This window comes from Anolis carolinensis, chromosome 5 (genome assembly GCF_035594765.1).
Source record: "Anolis carolinensis isolate JA03-04 chromosome 5, rAnoCar3.1.pri, whole genome shotgun sequence".
NCBI classification, from domain to species: domain Eukaryota; kingdom Metazoa; phylum Chordata; class Lepidosauria; order Squamata; family Dactyloidae; genus Anolis; species Anolis carolinensis.
The window spans coordinates 3,826,935-3,845,725 of record NC_085845.1 but is presented as its reverse complement, the minus strand read 5'-3'; the positions used below and the strand labels follow the sequence as shown (position 1 = coordinate 3,845,725).

At 44.5% G+C, this 18,791-nt stretch overlaps 2 protein-coding genes across 7 annotated transcripts in view; one reads left to right on the top strand and one right to left on the bottom strand.

Moving 5' to 3' along the window:
* Positions 1-18,791, top strand: part of LOC103281892 (drebrin-like protein A) — a 215,788-nt gene that overhangs the window by 65,450 nt on the left and 131,547 nt on the right. The gene's annotated exons all lie outside the window — the stretch shown is intronic.
* The window catches only part of rtkn (rhotekin), a 73,961-nt gene that overhangs the window by 25,649 nt on the left and 29,521 nt on the right, over positions 1-18,791 (bottom strand). For 5 of the 6 annotated variants that reach the window (XM_062981913.1, XM_062981915.1, XM_062981912.1 and 2 more), the window contains exons 2-5: positions 9,959-10,158; positions 4,219-4,280; positions 1,343-1,396; positions 824-941 (exon numbers count right to left, since the gene is read on the bottom strand). In XM_062981913.1, the coding sequence (XP_062837983.1) occupies positions 824-941; positions 1,343-1,396; positions 4,219-4,280; positions 9,959-10,158 (434 nt within the window). Of the gene's footprint in view, positions 1-823; positions 942-1,342; positions 1,397-4,218; positions 4,281-9,958; positions 10,159-15,080; positions 15,319-18,791 lie in introns of those variants that run through there. The other variant, XM_062981917.1, reaches the window with a different exon arrangement.

Below are 18,791 nucleotides of genomic sequence, written 5' to 3'. Positions count from 1 at the left end.
AGATATTTTTAATTACAAAAATGTTAGTCAAGCACTGAAAGGGTTAAATAACTTAGCACTGCCAAAGCCTGTTAGAGTTAGTGGCCCAAGGCTAGTGTTGTCCTGAGGAGTGTGAGAGAGCCTCAGTATGAGGTAAGCTTCGGTGATAGAAGTCCCAAGTTGAAGGCCTCGTGTGTAAAGTTACTGAGAGAAGCCTCAGTGTGAAGGCTGCTGTGTGTAAAACTACTGTGTAAAGCTACTGTGCAAGTTTGGTGTGAGAGGAGGCTCTGTGAGAGCGAAGCTGTTTATCTGCATGAGAAAGAAGCCCAGTGTGGAAGCAAAGAAGAAAGTATAAAGAAGTTTGTTTGTGTTGTGGAAATCTTGTTATTGTAAACAGTGCAACCATATTATTTTGCTACAAAGAAAAGCCTGCAAAGGAAGAGATAACATTGGTCTGAGTGTTTTTGTTCTGTTTTGGCTATACGTTTGCTTATACGTTGCTGGGAAGGGTCTTTTGTTAATAAGCCCACTTGCCCAGCACTATATACACCCCACTTGCCTCATTCCCACAGACCTTTGAACAAACCTCCGAGGATGCCAGCTACAGGTGCAGGTGAAACGTTAGGAACATAGCCATACAGCCCGAAAAACTCGCAAAAACTCAGTGATCCCGGCCCTGAAAGCCTTCGACAACACAATGAGTGTGAGGTTTTTCAGGCTACCTTTAGTAGTAGTATGTTTACTATCTGGTTATAGTGTAGGTATGTATGTTTTATGTTAACCATCTTAGATATAGTTGTGTAGATATATATAATTGCTGATATATATATAGATATAGACTCACAAGAGGATGCTGTTCTCAAAGCAGATGTCGGTCAGCGTCCGGTCGACCAGCACCATCTCCGTGTCGTAGATCTCGGTGCCGATTTGGAGCAAGCAGAACACGGCGCAACGGTGTAAGTCTGGGACGGGGAGGAAGCAGAGGGTCTCTCATCCACAGCCCCTCCAAAACCCACCCCACATTATACTCCCCTTGCCCCAGAATGAAGCCAAACAGCAAGACCTCCAGGCTGGATCCGCTGCAGATTTCCTACAGCAGGAGGCTGGACTAGATGACCTTTGGGGATCCCATCATAGGACGCAGGCTAGATTTACACTGCAGCTTCAATCTGCATTATATTGTCAGTGTAGAGCAGACATGGGCAAACTTGGGCCCTCCAGGTGTTTTGGACTCCAACTCCCACAATTCCTAACAGCCTATCGGCTGTTAGGAATTGTGGGAGTTGGAGTCCAAAACACCTGGAGGGCCCAAGTTTGCCCATTCCTGATGCAGAGCAATATAAAGCCTCTGAAGAAAACTTACCCCCCTTGTTTTTGAAGTATTCGGTGTCCTTCCACATCAGGGGGATCCGGAGGTCTGGAAGGGGAGGAGGAAGAGTTAATTAGTATTATCTTATTAATATAATACAACATCCAATAAGTTTCATGGGATGTCTCCTTGGCAGCTCGGTGCTGCTGGGGTTGGACTGGATGGTCTCTAGGCGGCCCTTGCATTGGTCATCATTTGATGTCATCAACACAGGATCGCAAAGAATCAAAAGAACTTTTGGTGAAAGTTTTTTTTTTTTTGGAACAAGCTTTTCAATACCTGTGAAGTCACAAAAGATATATTAACCAATATTATTTTGCAAAGGTTGAATGTGTTTATATTATTTTGGTTGCCAAATTCAATTGATGTTTAAATAGTGGAGACTATTACAGTCTGGAAGATACTATTGTGGATTATAACAGTTGACTGTACTTATTATTTTCATTATTGTTGTTAACTCTCAGGTAATATTGTATGTATATGGTGCTCTGAATTACATAGTGCAACTTATGTTTTGAAACTTTATAGTATTCGCTTATCCTTTTTACATAGAAGGAAGACAGCTCTATACTCAGAGAGGCCTGACTATTTCTGTGGCCTTTGCAAGATGCTCTAATATACATATCTCTTTTTATGTTTTGAACCTTTATAGTGGTTGTTTATGTCTCTGATATGGCCCTTGCATTGGGCCAAACAAGGAGACCAAGGACCTATACATTTCACTACTCTATCTACATTGCCATATAATGCAACTTTAAACTGCATTATATGGTCAGTGTAGACAGATATAATGCCAATAAACTCTATTACAGGGATCTACACTGACCACATAATGCAGTTTCAAAGCGGTGTAAACGGGACCTGTGTTTTGTTCCTGCAATGAATGCTGACACATTCCCCGGACGCAAATACAACACAGTTACAGCGTCGGCTTTTCCAGCTATTCATGGAATTCCAGCTGCTGCCATCAATATTCACGTCAAACTCTTCCTTTTGTGGATACCAATGGGATTCAAAAGCACGTAAGGCAGCAATTTCTGGACACATCTATGCTGAAGTTTGATACCATTTGAATGCCATGGCTCAATGCTATGGGATCCTGGGAGTTGTAGTTTGGAGAGGTGGCAGCGCTCTTTGGCAAAGGAGGCTGAAGACCTTGCAAAACTAGAATATTGTTGTGGCTCAGCCTGAGCCTGAGACTGGGCCCATTCAGCCAGGAATTCTCCCTGCACCTGCTTTGCCAGAGGATTCTGGGTTTGGGACTGAGATGCAGCCCAGTGGACTCTGGGACTGGAGACCAAATGGTTGCAAGCAGACATTGTGAACCACGTTCCTCCCGGCAGTCAAAGTCAGATCGGGCTGTGGCGCAGCTGGCTAGTAACCCGCTGCTATAAATCACTACTGACCGAGAGGTCATGATTTCGAAGCCCGGGTCAGGTTAAGCCTCCGACCATTAAAAATAGCCCCGGCTTGCTGTTGACCTATGCAGCCCCGAAAGACAGTTGCACCTATCAAGTAGGGAAAATTTAGGTACGATTTATGCGGGAGGCTAATTTAACTAATTTACAACACCATAAAACTGCCAGCAAAACACGAGGAAAAGAATGAGGAAGAACCACCACCAGTGGACGGTGAAGCAACAGCTCCCCCTGTGGCCGGAATCGTGAAGCTGGGAAGATGTTAAATGCCTCTGTGTCTGTCTAAACTGAATGTTGTTTGTCTGTTGGCATTGAATGTTTGCCATATATGTGTTCATTGTAATCCGACCTGAGTCCCCTTCGGGGTGAGAAGGGCGGAATATAAATACTGTAAATAAATAAATAATAAATCTCCAGGTGCCAGATGGACACTCTACTTTAGAGGAGGATAATGAGTTTGACAGGAGGGGAGCGATAATTCGCCAAAGGAGGGAACGAGAATGTTTGCAGAGAAGCAAACGGTTGCTTTTGAAGTGCGCTAATGAGTAGTTTTCTCATGAGAAAAGGAGTTTTCTCATGAAAGAAAGACCTTGGATTTTCCTTAAATGCCTGGTTCTTCTCTGCCATAGCAGAGGTGGCAACATTGCTTATTCAAGAAAGGAGCATCGTTGCTCCGTGTTCCTGTGTATCCTGTTTCTAGGTTCCAGCCTTGCCTTGGTCTGTGTTTCCAGTTGGATTTCAGTGACTTTGCTGTTTGGTTTTTATTCTGGTCAAGACCCTTGCCTTGTGATTCTTCATTGACTTATACCTTGGATTATCTTGGAGTGATTCCTGAACTCTAGTTCTGTCTTCCTGTGGTTACTTTTTCTGTCAAATCTGTTGTATAACATGATGTTTGGGTGCTTAATTTGTATAATCATAACCTAATTTGATGTTTAATAGGCTTTTCCTTAATCCCTCCTTATTATCCAACATATTTGCTTATCCAACCTTCTGCCGGCCCGTTTATGTTGGATAAGTGAGACTCTACTGTATTAGCAAATCTCTGGCCTGGGGAGCAACAGAGCCTGTCTCATTGTTCCTGCTCAATTCAGTAGGCAACTGATTTGCCACTTGGAAGAAAAATCCTGGAAGATTGCAAAAGTTGGAAGAGACCCCCATGGGTTATCTAGTTCAACCCCCTGTCATGCAGGAAAAGCACAATCAAAGCACACCCAACAGATGACCATCCAGACTCTGTTTAAAAGCCTCCAAGGAAGGAGCTTCCACTACACTCTGAGGCAGAGAGTTCCACTGCTGAACAATTCTTCCTAATGTTCAAGGTGGAATCTCCTTTCTTGTCATTTGAGTCCACTGCTCCATTAAGTCCTCAGCAGAAAGGCTGCTCCATCTTCCTTATGATATTCTTTCGACTATGTAAACATGGCTATCATAACAAACACAATTTCTTACCTGAGATGCAGACTTTGCCACGGCACGGTAGGCGGTCTTCCATGGGGCCGGCATCCGAGGGGCTGTGGGGTGGGATGGAAGAGAGAGAAGTAGAAATATGGGTCAGAAACAAAAGATTGGATCTACACTGATAAATAATGCCATTGGAATTGCATTAAGTGGTCACTGGCCCCATCTACACTGCTATATAATGCAATATACGGTCAGTGTTGACTCCTTGAATTGCATTATGCTGATTTGGAGGAGTTTCAAACTGCATTACATGGGTCTGTACCAGGCCCAGGCTACCTCTACGCAGATACTCTCACTGATTGACTTTGCAAACTTCAAAATTATTATCATTATCATTATCATCATCATTAACACCTCCCAAACAGAGGGTGCCTCCAGGCAGCAAAGGCCAGGCTATCTCTACGCAGATACCATCACTGATTGACTTTGCAAACTTCAAAATTATTATCATTATCATTAACACTTCCCAAACAGAGGGTGTCTCCAAGCAACAAAAGCCAGGCTACCTCTACGCAGATACCCTCACTGATTGACTTTGCAAACTTCAAAATTATTATCATTATTATTATCATCATCATCTTTAACACCTTCCAAACAGCGGGTGTCTCCAGGCAGCAAAGGCCAGGCTACCTCTATGCAGATACTCTCACTGATTGACTTTGCAAACTTCAAAATTATTACCATTATCATTATTATTATTATCATTATCATCATCATTAACACCTTCCAAACAGCGGGTGCCTCCAGGCAGCAAAGGCCAGGCTATCTCTACGCAGATACCCTCACTGATTGACTTTGCAAACTTCAAAATTATTACCATTATCATTATTATTATTATCATTATCATCATCATTAACACCTCCCAAACAGAGGGTGCCTCCAGGCAGCAAAGGCCAGGCTATCTCTACGCAGATACCCTCACTGATTGACTTTGCAAACTTCAAAATTATTATCATTATCATCATCAACACTTCCCAGAGGGTGTCTCCAAGCAACAAAAGCCAGGCTACCTCTACGCAGATATCCTCACTGATTGACTTTGCATACTTTCACGTGCTAATTCAAGCTTGCTCATTGCAACATTCACACTTGCTTTAAAGCAAGCATGGGCAAACTTGGGCCCTCCTTCCAGGTGTTTTGGACTCCAACTCCCACCATTCCTCACAGCCTCAGGCCCTTTCCTTTTCACCCCCAGCCGCTTAAGCGGCTGGGGGTGAAAAGAAAGGGGCCTGAGGCTGTGAGGAATGGTGGGAGTTGCAGTCCAAAACACCTGGAAGGAGGGCCAAAGTTTTCCCAGACCTGGTTTGTATGTAAACACTCTATATGCCACTCTATTTATAAACCTTCCACAATGGTGAACCGACTGGAAACAAAACAAAATCCTGTCCGGACAATGGAGCAATTAAAGTGGAGGAAAATCCTGAAAACAAACGGCTCGGTAGGAAGAAATCTCTCTCTCTCTCTGGATTCCATGACCCTATGGCCAAGCTTCTCTCCTCCAGTTCCTAGGACAAGAGGGAGGAATCTCAGGGCGAGAGCACTGCCAGGAAATGTCCCTAAGGATTTCAGAGGTTTGCATCTGAATGGCATGCCCTGCACAAATGTTTATTATTATTATTATTATTATTATTATTATTATTATTATTATTATTATTATCAACACAACAACGTTGTATGGCACAGCAAACAAGATAGACATGCTGGATTTCGTTTCGCAAAACCACAAGTCGAACACTTCCCAAGTGTCTAGGACTGTGTGATGTATTTTCTGATGATGTGTGCAGATCCCAGTAGGGTGGCCTTTTGCAGTTGGCAGATGGTGATTTTGTCAATGTCTATTGTTTCCAAATGCCGGCTGAGATCTTTTGGCACAGCACCCAGTGTGCCCAGCACCACCGGGACCACCTGTACTGGTTTCTGCCAGAGTCTCTGAAGTTCAATCTTGAGGTCCTGATAGCGGCTGAGTTTTTCCTGTTGTTTTTCATCTATGCGACTGGGATGGCAACATCAATGATCCAAACCTTGTTCTTTTCCACAACGGTGATGTCTGGTGTGTTGTGTTCCAGAACTTTGTCCCACAGTATCTTTGCGTGCTCATTTTCCAATACTTTTGCAGGTTTGTGATCCCACCAGTTCTTTGCTGCTGGGAGGTGGTACTTGAGGCATAAGTTCCAATGAATCATTTGGGCCACATAGTTGTGCCTCTGTTTGTAGTCTGTCTATGCGATTTTCTTACAGCAGCTGAGGATATGATCCATGGTTTCGTCGGTTTCCTTGCACAGTCTGCATTTTGGGTAATCAGCTGATTTTTCAATCTTGGCCTTAATGGCCTTTGTCCTGATGTCTTGCTCCTGGGCTGCAAGGATCAGGCCTTCTGTCTCCTTCTTCAGGGTCCCATTCGTGAGCCAGAGCCAGGTCTTCTCCTTGTCAGCTTTTCCTTCAATTTTGTCAAGGAACTTTCCATGCAATGTTTTGTTGTGCCAGCTGTCAGCTCTAGTTTGTAGTGTGGTTTTCTTGTACTGGTTTTTTGTCTGCTGTGTTTTGAGGAGTTTCTGATTTTTGACTTCAATCAAAGCAGGTTCTTCACTTTGCTTGACATCTTCTGCCAGGGCATGTTCTTCTTCTTTGACTGCTTGCTTTACTTGTAAGAGTCCTCTGCCTCCTGATCTTCTAGGCAGATATAGCTGGTAAACTTCACTGCGAGGGTGCAGTGAATGATGAATGGTCATGAGTTTTCTTGTTTTTCTGTCCAAATTGTCCAGTTCCACCTGTGTCCAGTTTATAATGCCAGCAGTATATCTTATGACAGGTATGGCCCAGGTGTTTATGGCCTTGATGGTGTTGCCTCCATTGAGCTTGCTTTTGCTTTAATAATAATAATAATTATTATTATTATTATTATTGACACAGCAACATAGTATGACACAGCAAACAAGGTAGATATACGATATAATACTAATAATATAATATAATAATATTAATTATATATCATATTTTACATGTAATATTACTAATAATATTACAATATATTGATACAGTACAATATAGTAATTTATTACCAGTATTGTACTATGCTAATAATACAATATTGTATGTAAATTTAATTTGTAAGCCGCTCTGAGTCCCCTTTGGGGTGAGAAGGGCGGAATATAAATGTAGCAAATAAATAAATAAATAAATATGGTATCTATACGAAATCCAGCATAATATTATTATTATTATTATTATTATTATTATTATTATTATTATTATTATATTATTATTATTATTGACACAATGACATAGTATGATGGATAGATAGTAAACAAGATAGATATACTATCTATACGAAATCCAGCATATTATTATTATTATTATTATTATTGACATAACGACATAGTATGACACAGCAAACAAGATAGATATGCTATCTATATGAAATCCAGCATATTATTATTATTGACACGACATAGTATGACACAGTAAACAAGATAGATATGCTATCTATACGAAATCCAGCATATTATTATTATTATTATTATTATTATTGACACAACGACATAGTATGACACAACAAACAAGACAGATATGCTATCTATATGAAATCCAGAATATTATTATTATTATTATTGACACAAGGACATAGTATGACACAGCAAACAAGACAGATATACTATCTATATGAAATCCAGAATATTATTATTATTATTATTATTGACACAACGACATAGTATGACACAGCAAACAAGACAGATATGCTATCTATATGAAATCCAGAATATTATTATTATTATTGACACAAGGACATAGTATGACACAACAAACAAGATAGATATGCTATCTATACGAAATCCAGCATATTATTATTATTATTATTGACACAAGGACATAGTATGACACAGCAAACAAGACAGATATGCTATCTATATGAAATCCAGAATATTATTATTATTATTATTGACACAACGACATAGTATGACACAGCAAACAAGACAGATATGCTATCTATATGAAATCCAGAATATTATTATTATTATTATTGACACAAGGACATAGTATGACACAACAAACAAGATAGATATGCTATCTATACGAAATCCAGCATATTATTATTATTATTATTATTATTATTATTATTATTATTATTATTGGTAAAGGTAAAGGTTTTCCCCTGACATTAAGTACAGTCGTGTACAACTCTGGGGGTTGGTGCTCATCTTCATTTTTAAGCCGAAGAGCCGGCGTTGTCCATAGACACCTCCTAGGTCATATGGCCAGCATGACTGAAGAGCGCCATTACAATTCCCAACTTATAATGTGCACTTTGCTAATCTACTATTACAGCCTCACTGTTTTTAATTCTATGTTTTTAATAAGTGTTTTTTAATTTTCTGGTTAATGTGTAAATACTACAACTGGTGCATGTTATTGTTTATTGATGTATTGTGCATTGTTATTGTTTTGTATCTGATATTTCTCTGAGATGCCCCGAGTCCCCTTTGGGGGAGATGGAGGCGGGATACTAATAAACTTATTATTATTATTATTATTATTATTATTATTATTATTATTATTATTATTATTATTATTATTATATTGTATGACACAGCAAACAAGATAGACATGCTGGATTTCGTTTCACAAAATCACAAGTCGAACACTTCCCAAGTGCCTAGGACACTTATAATAATAATAATACAGTAGAGTCTCACTTATCCAACACTCGCTTATCCAACGCTCTGGATTATCCGACGCATTTTTGTAATCAATGTTTTCAATATATCATGATATTTTGGTGCTAAATTTGTAAATACAGTAATTACTACATAGCATTACTGTGTAATGAACTACTTTTTCTGTCAAATTTGTTGTATAACATGATGTTTTGGTGCTTAATTTGTAAAATCATAACCCAATTTAATGTTTAATAAGCTTTTCCTTAATCTCTCCTTATTATCCAACATATTCGCTTATCCAACGTTCTGCCAGCCCGTTTACGTTGGATAAGTGAGACTCTGCTGTAATTATTATTATTATTATTATTATTATTATTATTATTATTATTATTATTATTATTATTACCGTCCAGCTGGAGCAGTACCTATTGATCTACTCACATTTGCCTGTTTTCGAACTTTTTTTTTTTTTTGTGTCAGGAGCAACCGGAGTTGCTTCTGGAGTGAGAGAATTTTCCGTCTGCAAGGACGTTGCCCAGGGGACTCTGCCTGGATGTTTTGATGTTTTTACCATCCTTGTGGGAGGCTTCTCTCATGTCTCCGCATGGAGCTGGAGCTGATAGAGGGAGCTCATCTACACTCTCCCCGGGTGGGATTCGAACCTGGCAGCTTTCAGTCACTTCAAGTCACTTAGTCCACTACGCCATCTGGGGGCTCCGTTTTCGAACTGCTAGGTTGGCAGAAGCTGGGGCTAACAGCGGGTGCTCACCCTGCTCCTCGGATTTGAACCTGCAACCTTTCGGTCCGCAAGTTCAGCAGCTCAGCGCTTTAACACACTGTGCCACTGGGGGCTCCACACAAATGTTGTTGGTGCTTAATGAGTCACAATTAGTGATGCCACTAGGGACTTGTGACCTCTGAGTCACCCCTAACTCTCAGGTTTGGCTCAGAGACCTCAAGACTTTGGATAGTCATGACCTGACAGTCTAGTTGCCACATGCATGCGCTCTCTCTCTCTCTCAGTTCCAAACACATACGTTCAAGTCTGCAAGGCTGTCCCTGCTGCTACTCACCGCCGGGCCATGCGCTGCATGACCTGCGCCTCCTTCATGCGCTGCAGCTCAGCCATGTAGGCCAGGATGCGGCTGTTGCAGACCAGCAGGCTCTTGGTGACCTCCAGGGCTTGCTGGCGTTGGGTGCAGGCCGCCAGCAGCTTGCAAGCGCCTTCTCGCATCCGGATCTCATGGTCGATCTTCTTCTGGATGTCCGTGCCCTGGAGAGCGGGAGGCAGAGCAAGGGCGCACGTGAGAAGGCAGGAGGAGTGCGCACTGGGAGGAAAATCTCAAGGAAGGTAGAGCTGTGTCCAGAGCAAGCCATAGGGATGGAAGCCCCAAAGCTTTAGTGGGAGGAACCTGAGGGCAAGGGCTCGGCCACCAAACCCGACACGTACATACTGTGTTTCCCCGAAAATAAGACAGTGTCTAATATTAATTTTTGCTCTAGGTCTTATTTTCAGGGGATGTCTTATTTTTCCATGAAGAAGAATTCACATTTATGGTTGAACAAAAAATGAACATTTATTATTATTATTATTTTTCGTGTCAGGAGCAACTTGAGTTGCTTCTGGAGTGAGAGCATCGGCCGTCTGCAAGGACGTTGCCCAGGGGACGCCTGGATGTTTTGATGTTTTTACCATCCTTGTGGGAGGCTTCTCTCATGTCCTCGCATGGAGCTGGAGCTGATAGAGGGAGCTCATCCGCACTCTCCCAAGGTGGGATTCGAACCTGGCAGCTTTCAGGTCAGCAACCCAACCTTCAAGTCACTTAGTCCACTACGCCATCTGGGGGCTCCAACATTTATTATATACTGTACAGTAGTTGTCATCACAAACCAGCATAACCAGACAAACTGTGAATCCTATCAAGAATTTCTTGTTACTACTAATATTTCCATGTACAACACTCTATGGTACATATGTTTACCGATCCTGCATGCTCTGGTGTTCTGTTCAGCGGGCATGCTTCCAAACAAAAACTTTGCTAGGTCTTACTTTTGGGGGAGGCCTTATATTTAGTAATTTAGCAAAACCTCTAGTAGGTCTTATTTTCTGGGTATGTCTTATTTTAGGGAAAACAGGGTTTATTCCCCTGGGTTAAGAGTTTTAGGAAACATTTGAATGGCACACTCTGAGTCATCGTGCCCGACACTGAATGCACAATGCTGACTCTTCCAGTGACACACACAAGGCATCTCCACGCCTGGCATGGTTCCTGCCTTGGCAGCGCAATTTTCCAAGCCAGACTCTGGAAGGTACGGCGAGTCGGCCAAATCTGTTTCCGAGATGCAAAGCAATGCCAGAGCTAGACAACGGGGTGGGGGTTATTGAAGGGGCTCCCTTGTCCATTGCAGCAACCCTTGGGAGCGTTGGAGAGGGAGAATATGAATAGGGGCCGGGCTGTGGCGCAGCTGGCTAGTAACCAGCTGCTATAAATCACTACTGACCGAGAGGTCATGAGTTCGAAGCCCGCGTCGGTTTAAGCCTCCGACCATTAATAGCCCCGGCTTGCTGTTGACCTAGGCAGCCCCGAAAGACAGTTGCACCTGTCAATCAGGGAAATTTAGGGACGCTTTATGCGGGGAGGCTAATTTACAACACCATAAAACTGCCAGCAAAACACAAGGAAAGGAATGAGGAAGTACAGCCACTACTGGACGGTGAAGCAACAGCTCCCCCTGTGGCCGGAATCGTGAAGCTGGAAAAATGTTAAAAATGCCTCTGAGTCTGTCTAATGTATGTTGTTTGTCTGTTGGCATTGAATGTTTGCCATATACGTGCTCATTGTAATCCGCCCTGAGTCCCCTTCGGGGTGAGAAAGAAGGGCGGGATATAAATACTGCAAATAAATAAATAAATAAATAAATGAGAAGGTGGTGCCTGGCCACCTGCGCTGAGCAGACCAAGCTGTGCCAACCTGGGCACCTGTTGATGGGCTGCCACCTGAGGTTCCCGAGATTATTAGGTGGCTCCGATAATCCATGTGCCAGGCCGCTCAAGCCACCACAAAGCTGAGAAATAAATGACTGTGCAAAAGGACTTGCGCAGAATGCCACCCACCCACCCAGCCTGTGGTCGGCGGAAAAGGGGGGAAAAAGCACTTTGGAGCAAAGGACGCAATTTCCAAAAAAGGGTCTAAATCCATCACCAGCCTTCGATCTCCTCAGCAATTATGCAATAGGTCTGATGGAAGGAATGGGTGGTTTTTTATCTTCTTGTGTGTTTTCCGGGCTGTATGGCCATGTTCCAGAAGCACTCTCTCCTGACGTTTCGCCCACATCTATGGCAGGCATCCTCAGAGGTTGTGAGGTATCTAAGGATGCCTGCCATAGATGTGGGCGAAACGTCAGGAGAGAGTGCTTCCGTACATCCTGGAAAACATACAACCCAATGCCTTTCCTTGCCACCGGCAGCTTCACTGTGACTTCTTTTTATGCCTGGCACCAAACGACAGTGAGACAGCAAAAAAGAGAGCATTTTCAGGAGCTGGCAAGTGAGCTAGCATCGGGGATGTACAGTGTTCCAGGGAACAGAAAATGCATGCATGCTCTACTTTACGTGGCTCTCTCAGTCAGCTCCCTGGGCACAGAAGCCCCCGTGCACATATGCATATAAGCATGTAAAGTGTTCCAATGCATGCGCTTTACCTGACTCTCTCAGTCAGCTTCCTGGGCACAGAAGCCCCCATGCATATAGGCATATATGCATGTACAGTGTTCCAATGCATGCGCTTTACGTGGCTCTCTCAGTCAGCTCCCTGGGCACAGAAGCCCCCATGCATATAGGCATATAAGCATGTACAGTGTTCCAATGCATGCGCTTTACGTGGCTCTCTCAGTCAGCTCCCTGGGCACAGAAGCCCCCATGCATATAGGCATATATGCATGTACAGTGTTCCAATGCATGCGCTTTACGTGGCTCTCTCAGTCAGCTCCCTGGGCACAGAAGCCCCCATGCATATAGGCATATAAGCATGTACAGTGTCCCAATGCATGCGCTTTACGTGGCTCTCTCAGTCAGCTCCCTGGGCACAGAAGCCCCCATGCATATAGGCATATAAGCATGTACAGTGTCCCAATGCATGCGCTTTACGTGGCTCTCTCAGTCAGCTCCCTGGGCACAGAAGCCCCCATGCATATAGGCATATAAGCATGTACAGTGTCCCAATGCATGCGCTTTACGTGGCTCTCTCAGTCAGCTCCCTGGGCACAGAAGCCCCCATGCATATAGGCATATAAGCATGTACAGTGTCCCAATGCATGCGCTTTACGTGGCTCTCTCAGTCAGCTCCCTGGGCACAGAAGCCCCCATGCATATAGGCATATAAGCATGTACAGTGTCCCAATGCATGCGCTTTACGTGGCTCTCTCAGTCAGCTCCCTGGGCACAGAAGCCCCCATGCATATAGGCATATAAGCATGTACAGTGTTCCAATGCATGCGCTTTACGTGGCTCTCTCAGTCAGCTCCCTGGGCACAGAAGCCCCCATGCATATAGGCATATATGCATGTACAGTGTTCCAATGCATGCGCTTTACGTGGCTCTCTCAGTCAGCTCCCTGGGCACAGAAGCCCCCATGCATATAGGCATATAAGCATGTACAGTGTCCCAATGCATGCGCTTTACGTGGCTCTCTCAGTCAGCTCCCTGGGCACAGAAGCCCCCATGCATATAGGCATATAAGCATGTACAGTGTCCCAATGCATGCGCTTTACGTGGCTCTCTCAGTCAGCTCCCTGGGCACAGAAGCCCCCATGCATATAGGCATATAAGCATGTACAGTGTCCCAATGCATGCGCTTTACGTGGCTCTCTCAGTCAGCTCCCTGGGCACAGAAGCCCCCATGCATATAGGCATATAAGCATGTACAGTGTCCCAATGCATGCGCTTTACGTGGCTCTCTCAGTCAGCTCCCTGGGCACAGAAGCCCCCATGCATATAGGCATATAAGCATGTACAGTGTCCCAATGCATGCGCTTTACGTGGCTCTCTCAGTCAGCTCCCTGGGCACAGAAGCCCCCATGCATATAGGCATATAAGCATGTACAGTGTCCCAATGCATGCGCTTTACGTGGCTCTCTCAGTCAGCTCCCTGGGCACAGAAGCCCCCATGCATATAGGCATATAAGCATGTACAGTGTCCCAATGCATGCGCTTTACGTGGCTCTCTCAGTCAGCTCCCTGGGCACAGAAGCCCCCATGCATATAGGCATATAAGCATGTACAGTGTCCCAATGCATGCGCTTTACGTGGCTCTCTCAGTCAGCTCCCTGGGCACAGAAGCCCCCATGCATATAGGCATATAAGCATGTACAGTGTTCCAATGCATGCGCTTTACGTGGCTCTCTCAGTCAGCTCCCTGGGCACAGAAGCCCCCATGCATATAGGCATATAAGCATGTACAGTGTTCCAATGCATGCGCTTTACGTGGCTCTCTCAGTCAGCTCCCTGGGCACAGAAGCCCCCATGTACATATGCATATAAGCATGTACAGTGTTCCAATGCATGCGCTTTACGTGGCTCTCTCAGTCAGCTCCCTGGGCACAGAAGTCCCCATGCATATAGGCATATAAGCATGTACAGTGTTCCAATGCATGCGCTTTACGTGGCTCTCTCAGTCAGCTCCCTGGGCACAGAAGCCCCCATGCATATAGGCATATAAGCATGTACAGTGTTCCAATGCATGCGCTTTACCTGGCTCTCTCAGTCAGCTTCCTGGGCACAGAAGCCCCCATGTACATATGCATATAAGCATGTACAGTGTTCCAATGCATGCGCTTTACGTGGCTCTCTCAGTCAGCTCCCTGGGCACAGAAGTCCCCATGCATATAGGCATATAAGCATGTACAGTGTTCCAATGCATGCGCTTTACCTGGCTCTCTCAGTCAGCTTCCTGGGCACAGAAGCCCCCATTTACATATGCATATAAGCATGTACAGTGTTCCAATGCATGCGCTTTACGTGGCTCTCTCAGTCAGCTCCCTGGGCACAGAAGTCCCCATGCATATAGGCATATAAGCATGTACAGTGTTCCAATGCATGCACTTTACCTGACTCTCTCAGTCAGCTCCCTGGGCACAGAAGTCCCCACGCATGTACGCACCCCCCACCCCCCCACCCACCCATTAACCGGCACTCACCTTGGCCAGTCTTCCGTTCTCCATGCTGCTGCCTCCCTGTGCGCAGACCCAGACCTCATGCCCACACCCCACCCACCCCAGCAGTCTGTCACCGGTCCACCCACTGGCTGCGGCAATGCAACCGAGGCAGCTGCCAATGCAGAACTGCTGCCTCTGACAGCTGAAGCCAGGAATGGGGGCTGCAGAGGGGGGAGAGGAGGGGCCTTTTGGGCAGGGCCAGAGCCAAGCAAGCAAGCGAGTGAGCCCAGCAGCTGGAAAGAACTGACATCACCAGACGCCTATAAATAGTGCTGGGTGAGGGGGAGGGATGCCATTGCTGCTTCTAAAGGAGGAATTGGGGAGGGGGATCAGCTGCCCCCCACATACACACATTATGGGGAGGGAAAATAGAGGTACCTCCTTGACAAATGTTCATTGCAATCTTCTCCCACCCCAACTTCTCCTCCTCCAACTGAGAAGAGAGAGGAACCAATTGGGCCCGGGAGAGAGGGTTTGGGGTCCCACTGGGGGGATCTGCACCCCCTCCCCAGCACTCAATTAAGGGGGAGGGAAATTCTACCCTGCCCCCGCCCAAGCGGACACCCCCATATGCCTTCGTCTGGGGCTAATCAGCTTGTGGCCACATGGAGATTAAGGCTTCTGGAGGCGGAGGGGAGAGAGAGGACATCCTCCGACCTCGGCACGCTGTCCCCAGCAGCACCGGCTGGCTTAAGCAAGATTCTCGCGTCATAGAAACCACATTTCAGCAAACTGACACTGCGAATCTATATACTGACGCAGAGCCAACAATATACAAATTGAGCAGCACCAACAATATACAAATTGAAAACTATTTGCTGCTTATCCATTGCCGCTTACCAGAAGAAGGACAACTGAAACTGGAGTAAACCCGGGAACCAGTAGTAAACGGACTATTGCAGTCTACAGCCAGCTAGTTAGAAACAGCATTGTGTTCTCCTAGCTGGGGCTCTTTTTGACAACTACTCAGAATCAACATTCATGCCTAGTTTGTTCCCCAGACTTGGGAGCTTACTCTTGAGAAACTGAACTTACTTCCTATACTAGACATACATTTACTATACTATACATTTGATGTCATCAACACAGGATCTCAAAGAATCAAAAGAACTTTTGGTCATTTTTTTTTTTTTTTGGAACAAGCTTTTCAATACCTGTGAAGTCTCAAAAGATATATTAACCAATATTATTTTGCAAAGGTTGAATGTGTTTATATTATTTTGGTTGCCAAATTCAATTGATGTTTAAATAGTGGAGACTATTACAGTCTGGAAGATACTACTGTGAATTATAACAGTTGACTGTACTTATTTATTTCCATTATTGTTGTTAACTCTCAGGTAATATTGTATGTATATGGTGCTCTGAATTACATAGTGCAACTTATGTTTTGAAACTTTATAGTATTCGCTTATCCTTTTTACATAGAAGGAAGATAGCTCTATACTCAGAGAGGCCTGACTATTTCTGTGGCCTTTGCAAGATGCTCTAATATACACATCTCTTTTTATGTTTTGAACCTTTATAGTGTTTGTTTATCTCTTTGACATTATTAAGCAAGACTCCGCCTCGCTCAGCACCATAATAAACTGTGGCCTGTTCTTGGTGGTCTGGGGAGACCAAGTCCCCTTGTCTGTCTCCTGAGAAATCTGGATAAAGACCAAGTAGCCACAGTAAGAACAGACCATGGAACAGGAGACGGGTTCAAGATTGGGAAAGGAGTGCGGACATCAGGGCTGCATCCTCTCACCCTCCCTATTCAACTTGTATGCAGAACACATCATGCGACGTATGTGCAGGGCTTGAGGAATCCAAGGCCGGAGTTAAAATTGTCAGAGTTTTATATTATTTAGGTCATTTCTTATGTGAAAATGGATAAGTGTTTGTAAGAATCATGTCCTATCCATGTAATCAAGACACCTGCTAAAGACTGAGTGCTATTAATAGAGTCTGAGTAAATCTTGAGTTAGTGAATGTGATTGTGAAGGTGATGGTGCTGCTGTTGGAGTGGAGCTGAAGAAAACGAGAAGATAACATTTTGTTTCGCCAGTTGAAAGATGCTGATAAAAGCCAAGGACTATTATGTTTGTATATATTTTCATATAAATCTTTCTTTACTTGAAAGACAGTTTGTTTTGGGGTTTTCTCCTTGGACGAAGGGTGCAACTTCCGCAGAAGGGGTTGAATGTTTGGAACCCTAATTTGATAGCTGCGACAAAAATTGCTGGAAGAAACATTCACAACCTTAGGTCTGCAGATGATACCACTCTGATGGCCGAAAGCGAGGAAGAGCCGAGGAGCCTTATCACCAAGGGGAAAGAAAGAAGAAAAGGCAAAAGTTGGGCTGCAGTTAAACATCAAGAAAACCAAGATCATGGCAACTACACCTATTGATAACTGGCAAATAGAGGAAGAAAACATGAAGACAGGGACAGGCTTTGTATTTCTAGGCACGAAGTTCACTGCAGCCAGGAAATCAGAAGATGTTTCCTTCTTGGGAGGAGAGCAAGGACCAACCTTGACAAAATAGTGAAGAGCAGAGACATCACACGGGCAATGAAGGTCTGCATAGTCAAAGCCATGGTATTCCCCATAGTGACCTATGGATGCGAGAGCTGGACCATAAGGAAGGCTGAGTGAAGGAAGGAAGAGAGAGGCTTTTGAACTCTGGTGCTGGAGGAGAACCCTGAGAGTGCCTTGGACCTTGGCAAGAAGATCCAACCAGTCCATCCTCCAGGAAATAATGCCCAGTGGCTGCTCACTGGAGGGAAGGATATGAGAGGCAAAGCTGAAGTATTTTGGCCACATCATGAGGAAACAGGAAAGCTTGGAGAAGATCATAATGCTGGGGAAAATGGAAGGAAAAAGGAAGAGAGGCCGACCAAGGGTGAGATGGATGGACCATATCCTTGAAGGGACTGGCTTGACCTTGAAGGAACTGGGGGAGGCGACGGCCGACAGGGACTGGTCCATGTGGTCACCAAGAGTTGGAAATGACTATGCGACTGAGCAGCAGCAGCACCACCAAAGCTTGCTTTCGTGTCAGTGTAAAATAACAAGAGTGCACCTGGGCGTAAGCAGAGTGCAGTCCCTTTCAACAGAAGGAAGAGTTGGGAGCAGGGATTGCAAGGGAAGCCGGCGTGGTCAGGGTGGGCCAGAGCCAGTGCCAAACCTTCTGCTGCAACACATACATCCAGGGAGCCTGGGGTCAAGGCTAACCCACAAAAGGTCAACTGACCCCTTCATAGCATCATAGAATAACAGAGTTGGAAGAGACCACGTGGGCCATCTAGTCCAACCCCCTGCCAGACAGGAAAAGCACAATCAAAATATCCCTGACAGTTGGCCATCCAGTCTGTTTAAAAGCTTCCAAGCAAGGAGTCTTTCAGCAGACTCCGAGGCAGAGAGTTCCACTGCTGAACAACTCTTCTTAGGGTCAGGAAGTTCTTCCTAATGTTCAGGTGGAATCTCCTTTTCTGTCAATTGAATCCATGGCTCCACTGAGTCCAAGTTTCCAGGACAGCAGAAATTATTATTATTGACATCATTTCTACCCCGCCCTTCTCACCCGGGCTAAGGGCAGCTTACAACAGTCAGAAAATTCCATTGCCCCAGAAAACACATTCAATAAAACATTGGCAGTTCAATAAAACAATAACAATACCAAAATAAATTAAAAGTTACATTAACTCA